Source organism: Eurytemora carolleeae, unplaced genomic scaffold (assembly GCF_000591075.1).
Source record: "Eurytemora carolleeae unplaced genomic scaffold, Eaff_2.0 scaffold11, whole genome shotgun sequence".
In the NCBI taxonomy this organism is placed as follows: domain Eukaryota; kingdom Metazoa; phylum Arthropoda; class Copepoda; order Calanoida; family Temoridae; genus Eurytemora; species Eurytemora carolleeae.
The window spans coordinates 403,037-418,479 of record NW_019396030.1 but is presented as its reverse complement, the minus strand read 5'-3'; the positions used below and the strand labels follow the sequence as shown (position 1 = coordinate 418,479).

Genomic DNA, 15,443 nt, shown 5'->3' with positions numbered 1-15,443 from the left:
ATACAAAAGAAAACTGCACATTATATACAAAAGAAAACTGCACATTAGATACAAAAGAAAACTGCACATTAGATACAAAAGAAGAAGTCACCGACCCAACAAAGTCACAAAATTGTGATTTAAAAAATGATAAAAATCTTCAACTTACTTTCCCGTTTGTTCGTCCTCTTGGACCGAAGCTGCAAGAGGCAGACCATCATACACCCTGGCAATCATCGTCATTAAAACCATTCTGAATCTGAAACGTCTCAGATTTATAAAAACTCACCAAAAATGTAGAAATATAAAAGTACTATTTCCATTATACATCAGAGGTACAATAAATATTGAAATTGCAACAGATAAATTAAATACTTCAATATAATTTGATAAAGTAAGACCCATAAGGTTAGAAAATATATTTACAGTGCTTAAAAACCGGGTCTAATTGTTTACACTTAAACGTAATAAAACAGTGTTTGTTCATACAGTGGAATAAATATCTAAATACGAAATGCAATAAAGCAAGGTTTGAAATAAAATCCAAATTAAGATTAGACAATTTCATATTTCTCAGCAATAAAAGAAATTTCTGATGAATATTTGACGGGAGCGTCTGAATCAGTGTCAAGACATTCAAGTATCTTGATCCCGGAGAAGGGTTTGCTGCTCGTGAAACTCATCGTTACAGGGAAGAAATCGTCAGGGTTTCCAGGAACGGAGAACTCCATGCTGCCACTCTTGTTCTGGGCGTCTATAACAGGGTGCTGCCAGAGCAAAGCACCTCTGCGGGTATCATGGGTGTAATCACCCTCGCACTCAGATACATTAGGAGCTCCAACTCCGTGGGGGATCGGAATACTGATCACAACATCCTGAAGCTCGAGATCCGTGTTCTCCAACTCAAACTCGATGTTTACATCGCAACCCCCGGAACCATTTTCACTAGGCCAGCAATTAATGGAGAGCGGGATTTCCGAATCATCTTGAGTTTGAAACCGCCACTTAAGAACTCCTACTCCGGAGTTCAGGGGGAAAGGTTTGGCTGGATTTTTAAGTCCGATAACGGATCTACTACGGAACAACTCTTTGTCAATGTTAGGATGGGTTTGAAGCTGGATACTTTTGTTGGTCGTGTTCTCCAAGTTCAGTTTTATCTTGGCAAAGTTCTCGTCCGAGACTCTAAGTGTCATGAGACCTTGGACCTCCATGTTCTGGAGTCCTCCATCTCTTCCAGCACTCAAAATTATCTTCTCCTCCACCGTGACATGAACAGGTTCCGTGCTTATCTGAGGAGCTCGGGGTTTAGAAACCCCGCCACCATTAACCGATGTCGGAGCAGTTACAACCCTCTCTCCTTCACTCACCAACTGATCAACAAAACTATCCACGTCACGGGATTTTCCACCAAGCTTCATTGCTTTGTTCTCTTTCCTAACTGGAGGATTGTACGCAGGTTTGGGTGGTTCAGCAGGAGTACTTTCTCCAACCATAGGTCCGGAGTTAAAGCCACCCTGGCCCCCGTACCCACCACTAATACCGGTCATAGATGACATCGGTTTCCCACCACGCTTGTTCGATTCCAGTTTCTGGCGCTGCAATTCTTTAGCTTTCTCCCTCATCTTGTTTTTAGCCTCCCTCATCTGGGTCTCACGTACAGCATTGTAGACCTTCTCCTCGTGAGAATCCATCTCTACGAAGGTTCTAATCTGAGCTAGGTTCACGGACTCTCTGTATCCTAAAGCAACGATTTCATCGAAGGCAAAGATGAGATTGAACGAATTTTCTAAAATTTCGGCTTCGTCCATGTTTCTACAGTACTCTGGAACCACCCGTGCAAAGAGGCGCAGAGTTTCCAAGTCCTCCAATATATTACTGGCCTTGGTGGTGATTAGAAGCATGAAGAGAGCGTCTAGAGGTTGATAAACATACCTTACGCTTTCAGTCTCAACGAAGGTGTGTTGTTTGCCTCCGGTCATAAGTTTGGGGAAAGCAGCAAGTAGTCCTTCAATTCTTGATTTTGACATTTCAACAAATTGACGAGAAATCACGGCCTTCCCAGACTTGGAACACACGGCGGCAGCAATCAAGACCATTGTGATCCAATTTTCTGAAAAAAATGAAGAATTAATTTGGTAAATAAGATATTCAGCAAGTGTACAGTTTGCCACGTCATACAACCGCAAGACTTGAGAAATCCTTGCATCAGACTTAATCCTACATGTTTCTTTATTAAAATATCAATATCTAGTCTAAAAATAGCAAATCTTTAGATTAAATAAATTATTAACCTGACTAAACAAAAAAAATTTCAAGATAAATCAGAATTTGTTTCGAGAACAATGCCAACGGAATTGAAAGCTGACAGAAACCGAGAAAATTCTTCCTGTCGATGCAGCTGAGTTTTAAATGGTTGTGTGCAAGTTCCACACTCGGATAGCAAAATATCGTCTTCATCAGTCATCAGTCCTCCTCACATTAGGTTTATTTAGTTCAGTTAGTTTTAAACGCGCAGAGTAATTTAAAAATATTTTTGAGCCTTATTTTGACTCAAAAGATGCAAAGTACATTTACGCCTCAAACGGTTTAACAAATTTGGACAAATTATAAAAAATCCATGGAACAACTTAGTCAATAGTCATGTCAGTCTAAATTATGTTTTTTGGGACTGATAAGAAATTTTGAGAAGAATATACCATTTCGTAAAATTTAATAAGGCTTATATAAATTTTTTCTTTTAGAAAATGTTAGGTTTTTCGAGTATTTTGGGTTTATATTGGCGTTATAATGATTGGAGATATATATATATATGGGACGCTCTGTATCTTCAACTTTGTAATGATCACCCTAGATGTCTATTTCAATGTGGCTTGCACATTTGTGTCTTGCCAGTCTTGCTAGGGTTTAGCAAGAACTTCAAAAAAATTCTTGGGAGTGGTGGTGAAATAAAACATTTTTGCATTTATATTTAAGGCCAATTGAGCGTAAGAGAATATCTTGGTTCAGTCGATATGCTGCTGATTTCGTTAATTTTGAATAAGAATTCAATCCCAAAAACGCGAAAATCAGGTTTAAAAAAAATAATGATATCTAAAAGTATAGCCCAAGTGAATAATAAACATTTTTTTAATTTAATTTTAATTAATTCGTTTAGATTTCGACAATTTTGCTTTTTTTTGACAAAATTGAATCTGAACAAAATTCTTAATAGCTCCGGCAATATTGAAAGCACAAAAAAGCAGACCACTTTTGGAAATGCCAGGGCTAGGAGAATTGGGATGTACAATTTATCAAAAAAAAAACAGCTGCAATTTTAGGATTTGAAGTAAAAAAACTGCATTTTTCATTTGTTGAATGGTTGGCTCAGTGCTCAATAATAAACCAAGTTCTTTATCTTTAATATCCATGGCTTGTTCTGTGTTAAAAAAAATACACTTCCAACAGATTTAAAATGAACGATATTATTAAATTAAACATGTGCGCGAAGCGGCAACAAACTTCTATTCTCCTTGTGTCTTTTCCGTGTATTTCTTAGTGTCCGCAGCTAGTCCCTGGCTTAGTCATATTCCCTATACAAAGTCCCCTATTACAGTCTACAGCAATTGTTTTGTAATTCATTCACTTGTCATAATTGTCCACTATTTAGTCCCTTAACCGTAGGTCTGTGCAGTCAAGTAGTAAGTAGTTCCTGGTAGTACTTGACTATATTTCGTCTGTACATAGTCCATAATAGTCGTTCTGATCAAAGCCATGCCTGTAAGGGGCTTACCCTGTTTTCCTCATATAATCTCCAAAGGTCCTAATAGTCTATTATAATCCTTATTATATTTCTTGTTATTCTTCTTAGGTTGTTAGGTTTTGTGTAAACTTAAATGGTATATGTGTTAACTCAAATTTGCATGTTTTTAGAGAGAGTAAATTAAGAATGACTGACTTTCTTTTAGTCGAAAATGAGAAAATAGTAAGATGGTCCACAATCATGATCATGCTGGAGTCAAGTGAGGGGGGGTGGTGCCTCCCCTAGTTAAGCCACTGCTTCCTATCAGTCTTACAAACCAGCCTACGCTAATCAATTAATTCTGGTGAAACACCCTTATAATTTTTCATGTTTTTTGTTGCTTTTTCTTTTTCAATGATACGTGAAAAAAACTTATTTAAATATAAGTAAAAATGTCCATTTTTCACAGTTTATCTTTAGATCTCATAAATATAAATTACTTCGCTTACATTTCTCTTCTTTGTGAGCTTACACTTATCAATTTCTGGTGAAACGCCCTTATATACTTTTCTGTTTATTTTGCCGCTTGTTGTTTTCAATTATACATGAAAAAGTCTTACTTGAATGTACGTAATATCTTTCACATTTTATCTCAGAATTTTAAACTACCACACTTACAACTTACGCTGATCATTTTAATTGGTTTAAATGTCCTTTTCTGTTTTTCGTTTTTTTACCGAATTTAATAAGTCAAAAATTTTTAAAATGTGTCTTTTTTAATCATCAACAAAATATAAGCTATATAAATAATTTAAGCAAAACCCTATGATTTTATTTTACCGTCAATTTTTCGTTGTATTATTTGGAACGAATAAAGATTTATATTATTATATTTTTTTACATTAAATATTCATCTTTCGACTAAGCAACTTCAAATTAAAACCTGGCTTAAAGCAAATAAAATAGCTGGATAGTGAATACCCAATTTTTAATTTTCATTCAGAAAACACTAGGTTTTTAGAGTAATGAACGCTCTGTATAAAACGTTTTGATTAGTGACCGTTTTTGCTCATCACAATATTCACAAATTAGTTGGTTGAAATCATTTGAATTATATTGATAAAGGAAATAAACAATTTGTAATATAAAATTTTTTACATTATGCGTAGAATCACAAAGTTTTAAACTGCTTTGTTTGCAAAGCTCGGAATCTTTATCCGGAAGAAAGGAGCCGGAGAAGATCCCTCTGGTTCAGCTAATCCGTTTTCATCTTGACTCTTTTCTCCAATATCTTCAGCAATATCATCGAACCCAACTCCGAACTCTGAGGGGACAAGAACGCTCGATATATCCAGGACTGAACAAGAGGACGGATCAGAACAGTAGGATAGTGCTAGTGTATGGTACATATCCACTGCTTTCAGACTCAGTTTTAACGGAGAAATTGTAGGACGTTGTAGCATGCTCCAACATCCAGTTACAAGGTACTGAGTTGCATTACAAGGATTAAGCAGGACCGCGTTAAAGTGTAGAGTATCGCCAACTTCAAAAGTTTCTGCGGATGATTCATATTCGTTCTCCGTTAAATAAACACTCTCAAGTATTTGCAGAGCGTAGCAACCTTCCTCCTGCATTTTAATTAGAAGAACACTTTGGTTTTTCATAATCACTATTCCTGTTCCAATCTCTACTACATTAGGGAATGTATGGAAAATTTGGGTTGGTTTACCATTCGCACATTCTTCAAGTTGGACATGAAGGGCCGCCTTGCTTAGTTTCTGACCTTCGAGGATTGTAGAACCAATCTCGCTTCGCAGAGTTGAAAAGAGAACTGGACTAGAATTATGATCATCCTCGTCTCCTATAGTTACCGCGGTAGCGTAATAAGGAATGTTTTCCGAATATCCTGGCACCTCAGGTTCCATCTCAACAGCTGTAAGGATAACTGGGTAACCAGGAACTACAGTGTCGGATATATTCTCCTGTTTATCCTTTATCTCGAGTCTAGATATATCAAAGAGTACGTTGATATATTGATTTACTTTAGGAGAAATCTGAAGCAAAGCAAACTCCTGCTCCGGTAAGACCTGGAGAATTCTGCCCTCTGCTCTGTTGAGATCAGGTTTGGAGCTCATATTCCGGGATTGAGAAAGAGTTTTCAAGTTTTCAATCTGATCACTGGTAAACCCGTTATCCTTCTTGTGTTTTAACTTCTCGTGAATCTTTTGATCTTGCTCACAACGGAAATATTGATTGCAAGGAGAACACATCGGACTCTTTACCGGGATAGCGTCCTCCACGAGCTTATCTTTGTTTTCGTCTACAAACCTCTGCATGTGCTCCATCACACCGAGATGTAACTCTAGTTCACGTTTCCTCATGTACTCGGTATTACACGGCAGACACTGAAATATGATTAAGATAATTTAGAAGTTATCCTGAACTTATTCTAAAAAAAACCTGAAATCATGGATTAGAATAAGCTTTTAAAATTTATTAACGCTGAAGAACGAACAGAACCCAACGAATGAATCCCAGAAAAGGGTTTTAGTATAAAGGCTGGGAAGGCAGTGCTTAGGATCCATTCAATTTTGATGCGGATCCGGATCCTGGATCCGCACTGGAAAAAATGGATCCGGATCCAGGTCATTTATTTAAGATTTACTGAATTTTTTTAACAAATTTTTTTTCTTCAAATTTTTGGTTTTGTTTTTTTCGCTTATTTTTTATCCTAAAACTTGATGAACCATTCAGAAATGATGAAATTTTTATAATCTCTCTTTTTTCAAAAGTTCAGATTTGGGGGTTTGGAGTAAAAAAGATATTTTTTTGTTGCATTTTTTGGTTGATATTTTGCCCCTTGGATCCGGATCCTAAGCACTGTGGGAAGGTATAATCTTAATGAGAACAAAAATAATAAAAAAAATCCCCAAAAAGTTTGCTTGTAAATTGCAACATTTGATTAGAGGTAGAGAAAAAGATGGAAATGAAAAAAGTGACGTGTCCCTTTGCTTGAGTTTGAACATTTAAGAAGTCTTCAAATTATGTTGATATATGGAAAAAAGTAAATACTCACTTTAAAGTATCCGTCTCCATGTTCGTAGATATCTACCATATCCATGTATAATCTCCATTCTCTACTGGGACACATCCCGACCTTGTGGATCTCCGAGAGCATATGTTTAAAGAACTCGCGGAGTGTTTTCAACCCAGTGCTACACCGTTTACAGTAGAAGAGTCTATCCGACATTATACACTCCACCTCGTCAGTTTTCGTCTTTAACCAATCCAAAATCTCATCATTTCCGGCCGTTGAACTGGGAATACAAGCTTCTGGTTCAGGTTCAGGTGTCGGAGATTTAGCGGCTCTCTCCCTTTCCTCTTCCTCTCTCACCAGAGTGTTTCTATCCAACCCAGATTTATCCTCTGCCTTGATTTGTACCCTGAGATTGTTACTATGCTTATCACCTGTAAGATGAGCTAAAAGTTGCATAGTTAATTGCTTTTCCTTTCCGTTGAGAAGAACATTACAGGTGTTACATTTAACCTTGGTCTTGATTTCCATTTGTGTAAACACACCACCATCAAATAGATTATTCAATAAACGTTCTTTAGCTTCCTTCATTTCATCAGAATCTCGTAAACTTTTATCCCTGGAGCTACGCTCATTCAAATCTTTCCCCTCCCTCACTAAACACATTTCTTCAATTGTTGTACAGCGTTCTCCTGAAGACTCAAACCCGTTGATTCCGTCCAAAGGCATCTGTTGGGTCTGGATGAAAACTCTTCTCTTGTGAGATGCCGTGTTCTCATGATCTTTAAATTCATCCGAATTACTTCCCTTGAAATTACAATATTTACATTGAAAACTTTCTCCGTCCTTGGGTTCAGATTCCTGTGTGGTTGAATCCGAGGTTGGAACTGTGGGGAGTAGAGGTCGCTTCGGTTTATCAGTTTTCTTCTCACATTCAAATTCTAGATTGTGAACATTCTTCTTATGCTTTATCGAGAACCTGTGATCTTGAAGATGGGATTTATTACGACTAAACTCTTTACACACATGACAATAAAGGGTGGTTAATCTCTTGTGATCCTCCGATAAAATGTGCTCTTTGTTTTGTGTGATGTTTTCAGTCTGAAATGAACAGGGTGTGCAGTGATAAACAACTCCACTTCTCTCCAACCTCTTCCGCATCTCTTTACATTCCTGATCCAAAATTGCGCTGTCGAGGTTAACAGATTTCTTCTTGTGTGCTTGGGATACAATATGTCTTTTAGCGCTTTCAAACGGCATATTGTTTGCTTTACAGTCTACACAGGAGAATATTCTTCTCCCGTTCCTCTCAGAAACCTTGACAGATTTATTTGCATTAAGAAACAGTGCCTCCTCAGCTTCTCCTCGGTCCTGGAACCGACTCTTTGTTCCTTCAGTCGCCTGGGTTTGTTTGTTCTTGGCCAACGAATGATTTTCTAAACTGATATGATCTTCAGCATCTTCAACGCTCATACCCTGGATACCACAGAACTTACAGTCATAGGAAAACTTACCGAATCTTTGAATCTCCATGCTTCTCAGTTCCTTAAAAATTTCGGGGTTTGACGTCGCAAGGTATGTTCTCCGGGCAGCTGATGCTTTAGATGCATTGTCTAGTGCTGCTCGGTTTTGGGTAGATTTCTGCCCCTGATGAATATTAGATCGTTGAAGAGAATGGTCATGGTTTTTATACCTTGAACCTTGTACATTCACGTTTTCATTCACTTTGGGAGGAATAATCTCAGGAGGTGGAGTTTTCTTAACAATCTTGGTCATGACAAGCTTAAAGTTATTAATCTTATCTGGTTTTATCTTGGTTGAATCTTCAAAAAATATTGCTGAGTCAGGGAGTTTAGGCGGATCTCTTCCCTTGAGAACAGATACAGCAGATGCAAGATAAACAAGGTTCCACGAATTCTCAACTTCTACATGAACAGCGTTTAGACGGATTTTGTCTCCTACTTTCATATGATCGGTGAGGACGGGTGGACCGGCAGCAGGGTCTGGAGGAGCGTTGTTAATATATAGATCACAGGAATCAAAAAGAACAAAGAACCTCTTAGATCCTATTCCAGGAAGTTCCTGGTAACCACAAGCACAACCAAAGTTTCTCAATATAAGCTCGACCTTTGCCTCTACATTCTTCAGACTTGTTCTCCAACCAGAACTTCGTGCAACAACTAATCCTGAAGGCTCCATGGAACTCTCCAGCTTCAGCAAACTTGCCTCAAAGTTGTCCATGTTCCATCTTTCAACGGAATCCCAGCATCTGAAGTTCAAGGACTGTTTGTCATCATTTATTAAACTTACCACCTTCATCCACTCGTCCTTGAGAACATTTAACTGGCAGCTCCAAGTCGGGTTCTTGTCTCCGATAATCCAGAGCTCTGTAATGAGATAAGGAATTTTATTACTAGCGTCCATAAGAATAGCATTGGAGAGAACATACTTCATATTTCTCCAGAGTATGGAAGAAAGATCAGAAACATATCTCTTTGAATTTAGTGCGTTAAGGCTGAAAAATGCTAACGCAGACGAAGTTCCGAAGCTGATCTTCGCCAAACCGTATTTAGGGTTGGGTCTATCCAACCAGATAACCTTGATCTTTACGTCTTTATCCTTGAATAATTCTGGGAGCTCTCCTGATGCAACTTCAACCTTCAAAGGATTGAAAGTACCGAAATCGTTCTTGATATCCCCGTGAACATCTATACCTGCCAATCTTTGTATAGCAAACCTCGGTCCTACCCTTCTGTTTTGAGCCAATATCTTTTGGTCCGTGAACCTTACATCCAGGAAATGTTTGGATGCATTGCTCACGTTGTTACTGCAACACTCCAGGAATTCATGAACCTTTAGATCTAGTCTACATCTCAGGGTCAGGTTAAAATAGTACGCTGTTCCAAACTGTTTCCTAAAATATATGTATATCATATGTAAAGAGACCAATGAAACATTTTGTCTAGGAAAAAAATATTTATTTAAACATCTAAATTGTATATCTAAACTAAAAAGTTGAAAATATTCTCTTTATCATATAATATAAGCATATGTAAAATTAGCATTACTTAAATAAAATTTAATACAAATCTGCATAAAAGGTTCCTTTCCCATATTACTAATAACCATCCAATGCTTTAATTGCTAAGGTATACGTATTTTTAGGTATATTTACGTAAAAATTCGTATGCTCGGCTTTTTGGTAAAGGACTTGAGTATATTTACGTATTTTTACTTATTTATCATACCAAACGAGTTTTTTTTTTATAAGTGCTTAAGTTTTCCAGAAACGTATTTTACAAATAATTGCGTATACTTTTTACCAAGTAATTTTTGTGAAGTTTTAGGTTTTTATCTTACGAATTTTTAGACATTTTTTCGTTTTTTTCTTTCTTTAAAAATTGTAAACGTATTTTACGAATAATGCGTATACTTTTTACCAAGTAATTTTTGTAAAGTTATTAGGTTTTTATCTTACGTATTTTTACGAATTTTTTCTTTCTTTAAAAATTGTATTTTTTTAGAATTTAAAAGTTTGATGCAAATCTAAAAATAAATATTCATTGGATTTTTTAGGTTTTTACATACGCATTTTTACGTATGTCATATACGTATTTTTACAGATATAAATACGTATTTTTACCAATGAAATGGTTACGAAAATACGTATGGAAAACGCATTGAAAATACGTATTTTCACGTATTCCAAACCTAAAAATACGTATATGTACGAATGTCATACGTATTTATAGGTTTTCCGGTTATTTTTTTAAACAATGGTCTTAGTGAAAAAAAATATAAACAACTTGAATTGCCCAACGAAATAATCCAACTTATATTAACCTGTTAAAACTGGAAGGATCTCTTCTGAAAAATGTCGGGATCGGAGCACCTCCTGTTTTAGTCTTTCCGGATACAGGGTTTATAAACACAACAACAGCTTGGAGCAAAGGAATCTGTAGATCTTTGTATTCCGAGATGTGTTTCTCAAGTAAACTCTTCAGTCCAGAGTAGGATTCAGTATTCGCGATGCTTCGAGCAATCAGATTTACTTGGGTATTCTTGAGATGGGAAATCTGAATATCAGATCGAACCTGTTCCAAACAATTCATCTTATTATATTCTACTAAATTAGTTGTTTCATTATATTCTACTAAATTAGTTGTTCCAAGTAGTTTCATAGTTGAAATACTCTAAAACTGTACTACTTTCTGTCAAAAAGCTTTCTTTTCGTTAATTCCTAATATTTAGAGTGGGGAAATATTTTTTATAAATAACTTTTAATGTAGAAATTTTAGACTGGACAAAGATAACTTGTCTAAATTTGAAAACTATCTTTTGAATTAAAAATGCAAAATCTGATGAAATGAATACCTTTATTAATTGTTTCCCATGCTCATCATATACATCGTCAATATGGAATATAGCATACATCGTCATTATCTTGTTTGGGTTCTTGTACTCCGGTATAGAAACCTGGATGAGACCGAGGTGAGTAGACTCGCTAGAGAGCGGAGTGAGAACTACTGCTTTACCATCAGAGGGGAGCATATTTAGAGATACAGGCACAACCACAGGCTCGGAATTCTAATCAAATATTGTTTAAAATCTTGTCAGTTGATTTTGTTTTTTTTTTAACAAGGAATAAGCATGCTTCTAAACTGTCTGGACAGCATCCCACATGAGCTCACAGAAAGAGCAAGGCCGTTTTTTAAACTTACTCATTTTAACATAAATCAGTGCCAAATCTATTAATCTATACAGTGTCTGAAGTGTTTGTTCCGTTTATTTCCATAAACGTCGTTTCTTTGTTTATTTCCCATATACACGAATGATAACAGGAAAGTGTAAAAGACTTTCTACCTTCCATTTTAAGTGACAAAACTATTTCAGCATTGAAAAATGGTTTTTCGGTTTGAAGCAATTTTGTTATGTAATGAAACGAAATTTAAAATCTTCTCCGGAATGTTTTTCAGCTATATAAAATATATATAACAATACTAAAAATAAAACTAATATAATCTCAATTAAGGTTTTAAAAGATCGTCTGACCAAACCTGACTAGTTCTTGTGACGGAGAGTAGAGCATTTTGCTTGAATCTGTCATGAAGGATATCCATCTTTCTACTCATCTCAACCCTCTTCTGTCGAACAGACATCATTGTTGTAAAAGTATCTGGCGAACTAGATCCAAATTCAGGTTTCCAGATTAGAGTTGCCTGGTATCGGAGTTGGGAGGATCTCTCATATGGAATTGTTCTAGATAAGTTTTCTAATAAGTTAAATTAGATTTAGTAAGTTAAAGGTAAAATTTTCAACACAATTAAAATATCCTTTTTTACCTGACCAGAACCTTGACGGTAGAGCCTATTGGTAGATAATTGTGAAGGGATTGAGAGACTGTATTCAGAAGATAATTTCCTTTTCCGTCCCAAACCTGATCTAAAGAAAATAAGGCAACTCCCATATCATCGTCCAACATCCTGAGAAATACGACTTGTAATTTTAAATCCAATAATGAAATAAACCAGAGGGAAAAGATAATGAATTTTCTGTACACCATCTTCAGTCTTTGCATATTAAGAACACATAATAAAATTAAATCGTTCCTGACGAGTCCAGTTTCATAGCTGACATATTCTTGTACAACTGCGTCTCTGCAGGTAGAAAACAAGCTGTTTGTGACGTTCTGGTTTCCTTTTATATTCTTAGCGATCCTCTGCAGGTCTTCAAAATACTCTTGGGTTCGACAGTTTTTAGGAGAGGGTCCTTCCTTCCAAATCATTGTGGCTTGATTTTGATAGCTGCCAAGATCTCGCTTGCTGTAAAAGCAACGAAGTTTTGCTCCAATTGGAAATTTCATTCTAACTTCTACTGAGGAGTATATTTCCCGCATTTGTGTCCAGGAGGACTTGCTCACATTTTCCCACATCTGGTTAAAGTGGAAGGATATTAGAGCTCCGTCTCGAGAACAGAGAATCCCACTTTCTTCATCCAACCAGGAATCTATGGTTACAGGGATCCCAGAGTCGTCTGCCGGAATCTCGTTGAAGGGCCGGGGTCCTATGTCCACAAGATCTTTGAATTTCCAGCGTGTGTGTGGAGGAACCTCCGGGTATTTGGTGATAAATGAGACACCAAGGTTATCTCTCTCCGGACTAACATACCGAGGTCTCTTAGCTTCGGGTAGAGAAGCTTCAGGTTTATCAGGACTCCCGGAGCGTTCTCGTTTAGGTTGAGGTTTGATTAATTCTACAGAATCAACCGATGTCAGATCTTCGGGTAGAGGTTCATTGTTCCAACTTTCTTCTCCCTGGTCTTGGTCAAAGCCTGGCAGTTCAGGTTGAATCAACCTGCGAAAATCATCAGGTGCGTTCTTTTTCTTCTTTTTTATCTCTGAATCATATCGCTCATCACCTCGAGACCTTAAAATGAAATTCATAAAAAGATATACCTTTCAAAATTTATTAAGGAAATATACCTTTCCCTTTCAGTTCTGCGATATCTGGTCTGTTCTTCTCTAATTTCATCCTTCAGGTCTCTTCTTGTATCCGGGGTTCTTCGGCCTCCAGAAACACGGGGTTCAGACTCCCTGGAGTATCTGTCTGATCTATTGGATCTGTCTGGTCTATTTGATCTTTCTGATCCTCGAGATGAATGCCTGTGATCTCTATCCGAGGATTCCCGCCTTTCTTTACCCTGTCTCCGATAATCCCTCTCCGAACTGTAACTACTTCTGTCTCTATCATCGGACCCTCTACTAGATTTATCTCTATGCCGGTCATAATATGAACTCCTGTCTCTATCTCGCTCTGCTGATCTTTCTCTGGAATATCTGCTCTCTGAATTTCTTTCAGTTTTATGTCGATCATCATAAGAACTCCCGTTTCTGTCTCGACCCGTTGATGTTTCTCTGGAATGTCTGTCCGATCTATCCTTCCTGTCCTCTACAGAACTTCTTCTAAAATATCAAGATAAAAATCAATTCAAACAAAAGTGTTATTATCGATATACCTGTCTCTGCTGGTATTATCTGACCAAGACTGTATTATCGATATACCTGTCTCTGCTGGTATTTATTATCTGACCAAGACTGTATTATCGATATACCTGTCTCTGCTGGTATTATCTGACCAAGACTGTATTATCAATATACCTGTCTCTGCTGGTATCATCTAACTAAGACTGTGTTATCAATATACCTGTCTCTACTGGTATTATCTGACCAAGAATGTGCTATCAATTCTTTATCCTGAAATAAAAAAAAAAATTGTAGGAAAAAAAGTAATACAATTTTAAAAAAAGAATATGGTCATCAGATTGGTGCATTATACCCAATACACCCCCACCACCACCGCCTAAAATATTTAAATATTTATGCATTGCACTGACCGTTGCCTTGATTCCCCAGGTCAAATCATCTGCTACTCTATTGTAGGTTTCCAGGTTCTCAGGGTCTGTCGGATAGTACAATAAATTCACATTCTCATGTTCATAATCCTCATCCTCGAACCAAACCGAGGTAGCTAGGTACGCAACCATCTTAGAGTTGCTCTCTTTCTTTGCATGAACCCGGAGTTTGGTTCCCTCTGATAACCACTGAGACATGGAGTCTATATTTCCTCTAGGGCGGATGAACTGACAACCTCTGAACAAACAAACCGCCGCCTTAGATCCCTCTATGAGAGCTAGACCTAGCTGCAGGAAATCTTTTACAAAGAGAACCCTTGCTTCACAATTCATCACCTGTTAAACAATTCATTCAATTTAAAATTTATTGACGTAATTGTAGGAACGCTATATTACCAAACGTCAATCCAAAGTTGTTTATTCAGGTTGCTTACTCTAAATGCGCTCTAAAGTACGGAAAATGTCGCCTTCTAAGTAATGGACAGTAAAATCCGTAAATGACGTCACTATTCACTATACTCGCCTCTATAATCAGTGACGTCACATTTACGAATTTCACTGTCCATTGAAACTAAGCAACCTTAATAAACAACCTTGCTCCAATCACTAAAGGATTCCAGGATTTTTACAAGTAAATTTATTAATAAACTTCATGAAATATTTTAGATGAATGAAATTTTCCTTTAGAGGCAATCCATCCCACCTCAATATTTCTTCCTTATTCATTTTTCACTAAGTTTAACCATCTGGAAAAAATACAAATAAAAATTTTCAAATAAAGAACAATTTTATAATACAGAAATGGAACCAAATCTTAATCAGTCACTGGTATTTAATGAAAAAAACAAAAACAAAAAACAAAAAAAACGAATAACTAGGAATATTTGACCAAGACTAGAATTGTTGAGAAGGGACAGGATTATTTAGACAGGAATTTGAAAGGAATTGGGTTATCTAGAAAGGAAGTTCTTTATTCTCTAGAAAGAAACTGCATTCCTAAAGGAACTGGATAGCCTCAACTTAACTAGAAAGGCTCTAAATTGTCTAGGAAGAATCCTGATTGTTTAGAAAGAATCTTGATTGTCTAGATAGAAACTGGATTGTCTAGACAAAATCAATATTGTCTAGAAAGGATCAGGATTGTCTAGAAAGGATCAGGATTTCTAGAAAGAATCTGGATTGCCTAGAAAGAATTTTGACTGTCTCGAAAGGATCTGGATTCTCTAGAAATGATCTGGATTGACTAGAAAGAATATGGACTTTCTAGAAAGGATCTGGATAGTCTAAAAAGAATCTAAATTA

General features: G+C 36.7%; 3 protein-coding genes across 3 annotated transcripts in view; all 3 read right to left on the bottom strand.

The window, feature by feature from the left end:
* The window catches only part of LOC111695708 (vesicle-trafficking protein SEC22b-like), a 4,869-nt gene extending 4,615 nt beyond the window's left edge, over positions 1-254 (bottom strand). Inside the window, exon 1 of the mRNA XM_023465121.1 lies at positions 149-254. Within this exon, the coding sequence (XP_023320889.1) occupies positions 149-231 (83 nt within the window). The 5' untranslated portion in view covers positions 232-254. The remainder of the gene's footprint in view (positions 1-148) is intronic.
* LOC111695698 (coatomer subunit delta) lies at positions 238-2,348 on the bottom strand. The gene is made up of 2 exons (XM_023465110.1): positions 2,271-2,348; positions 238-2,089 (listed from the first exon to the last, which is right to left on the bottom strand). The coding sequence occupies exon 2, from the start codon at positions 2,073-2,075 to the stop codon at positions 534-536; it is 1,542 nt and encodes a 513-aa protein (XP_023320878.1). The 5' UTR covers positions 2,076-2,089; positions 2,271-2,348; the 3' UTR covers positions 238-533.
* Positions 2,349-4,789: 2,441 nt separating this feature from the next.
* LOC111695765 (uncharacterized) lies at positions 4,790-14,926 on the bottom strand. Its single transcript, XM_023465202.1, has 11 exons — positions 14,823-14,926; positions 14,124-14,477; positions 13,934-13,983; positions 13,213-13,692; positions 12,341-13,156; positions 12,074-12,214; positions 11,789-11,990; positions 11,106-11,318; positions 10,575-10,825; positions 6,774-9,645; positions 4,790-6,102 (listed from the first exon to the last, which is right to left on the bottom strand). The coding sequence occupies exons 1-11, from the start codon at positions 14,865-14,867 to the stop codon at positions 4,879-4,881; spliced, it is 6,648 nt and encodes a 2,215-aa protein (XP_023320970.1). The 5' UTR covers positions 14,868-14,926; the 3' UTR covers positions 4,790-4,878.
* Positions 14,927-15,443: the final 517 nt, after the last annotated feature.

What these genes read in the sequence shown, in the direction of transcription:
- LOC111695698 (XM_023465110.1), bottom strand. Translation starts at nt 2,075, where the DNA reads ATGGTCTTGATTGCTGCCGCCGTGTGTTCCAAGTCTGGGAAGGCCGTG.
- LOC111695765 (XM_023465202.1), bottom strand. Translation starts at nt 14,867, where the DNA reads ATGAATAAGGAAGAAATATTGAGGTGGGATGGATTGCCTCTAAAG. An exon ending in GGGATGGATTGCCTCTAAAG is followed by an intron (nt 14,478 to 14,822) that starts GAAAATTTCATT and finishes ATTGTTTAACAG; the next exon opens with GTGATGAATTGTGAAGCAAG. An exon ending in CCGTCACAAGAACTAGTCAG is followed by an intron (nt 11,319 to 11,788) that starts GTTTGGTCAGAC and finishes ATATTTGATTAG; the next exon opens with AATTCCGAGCCTGTGGTTGT.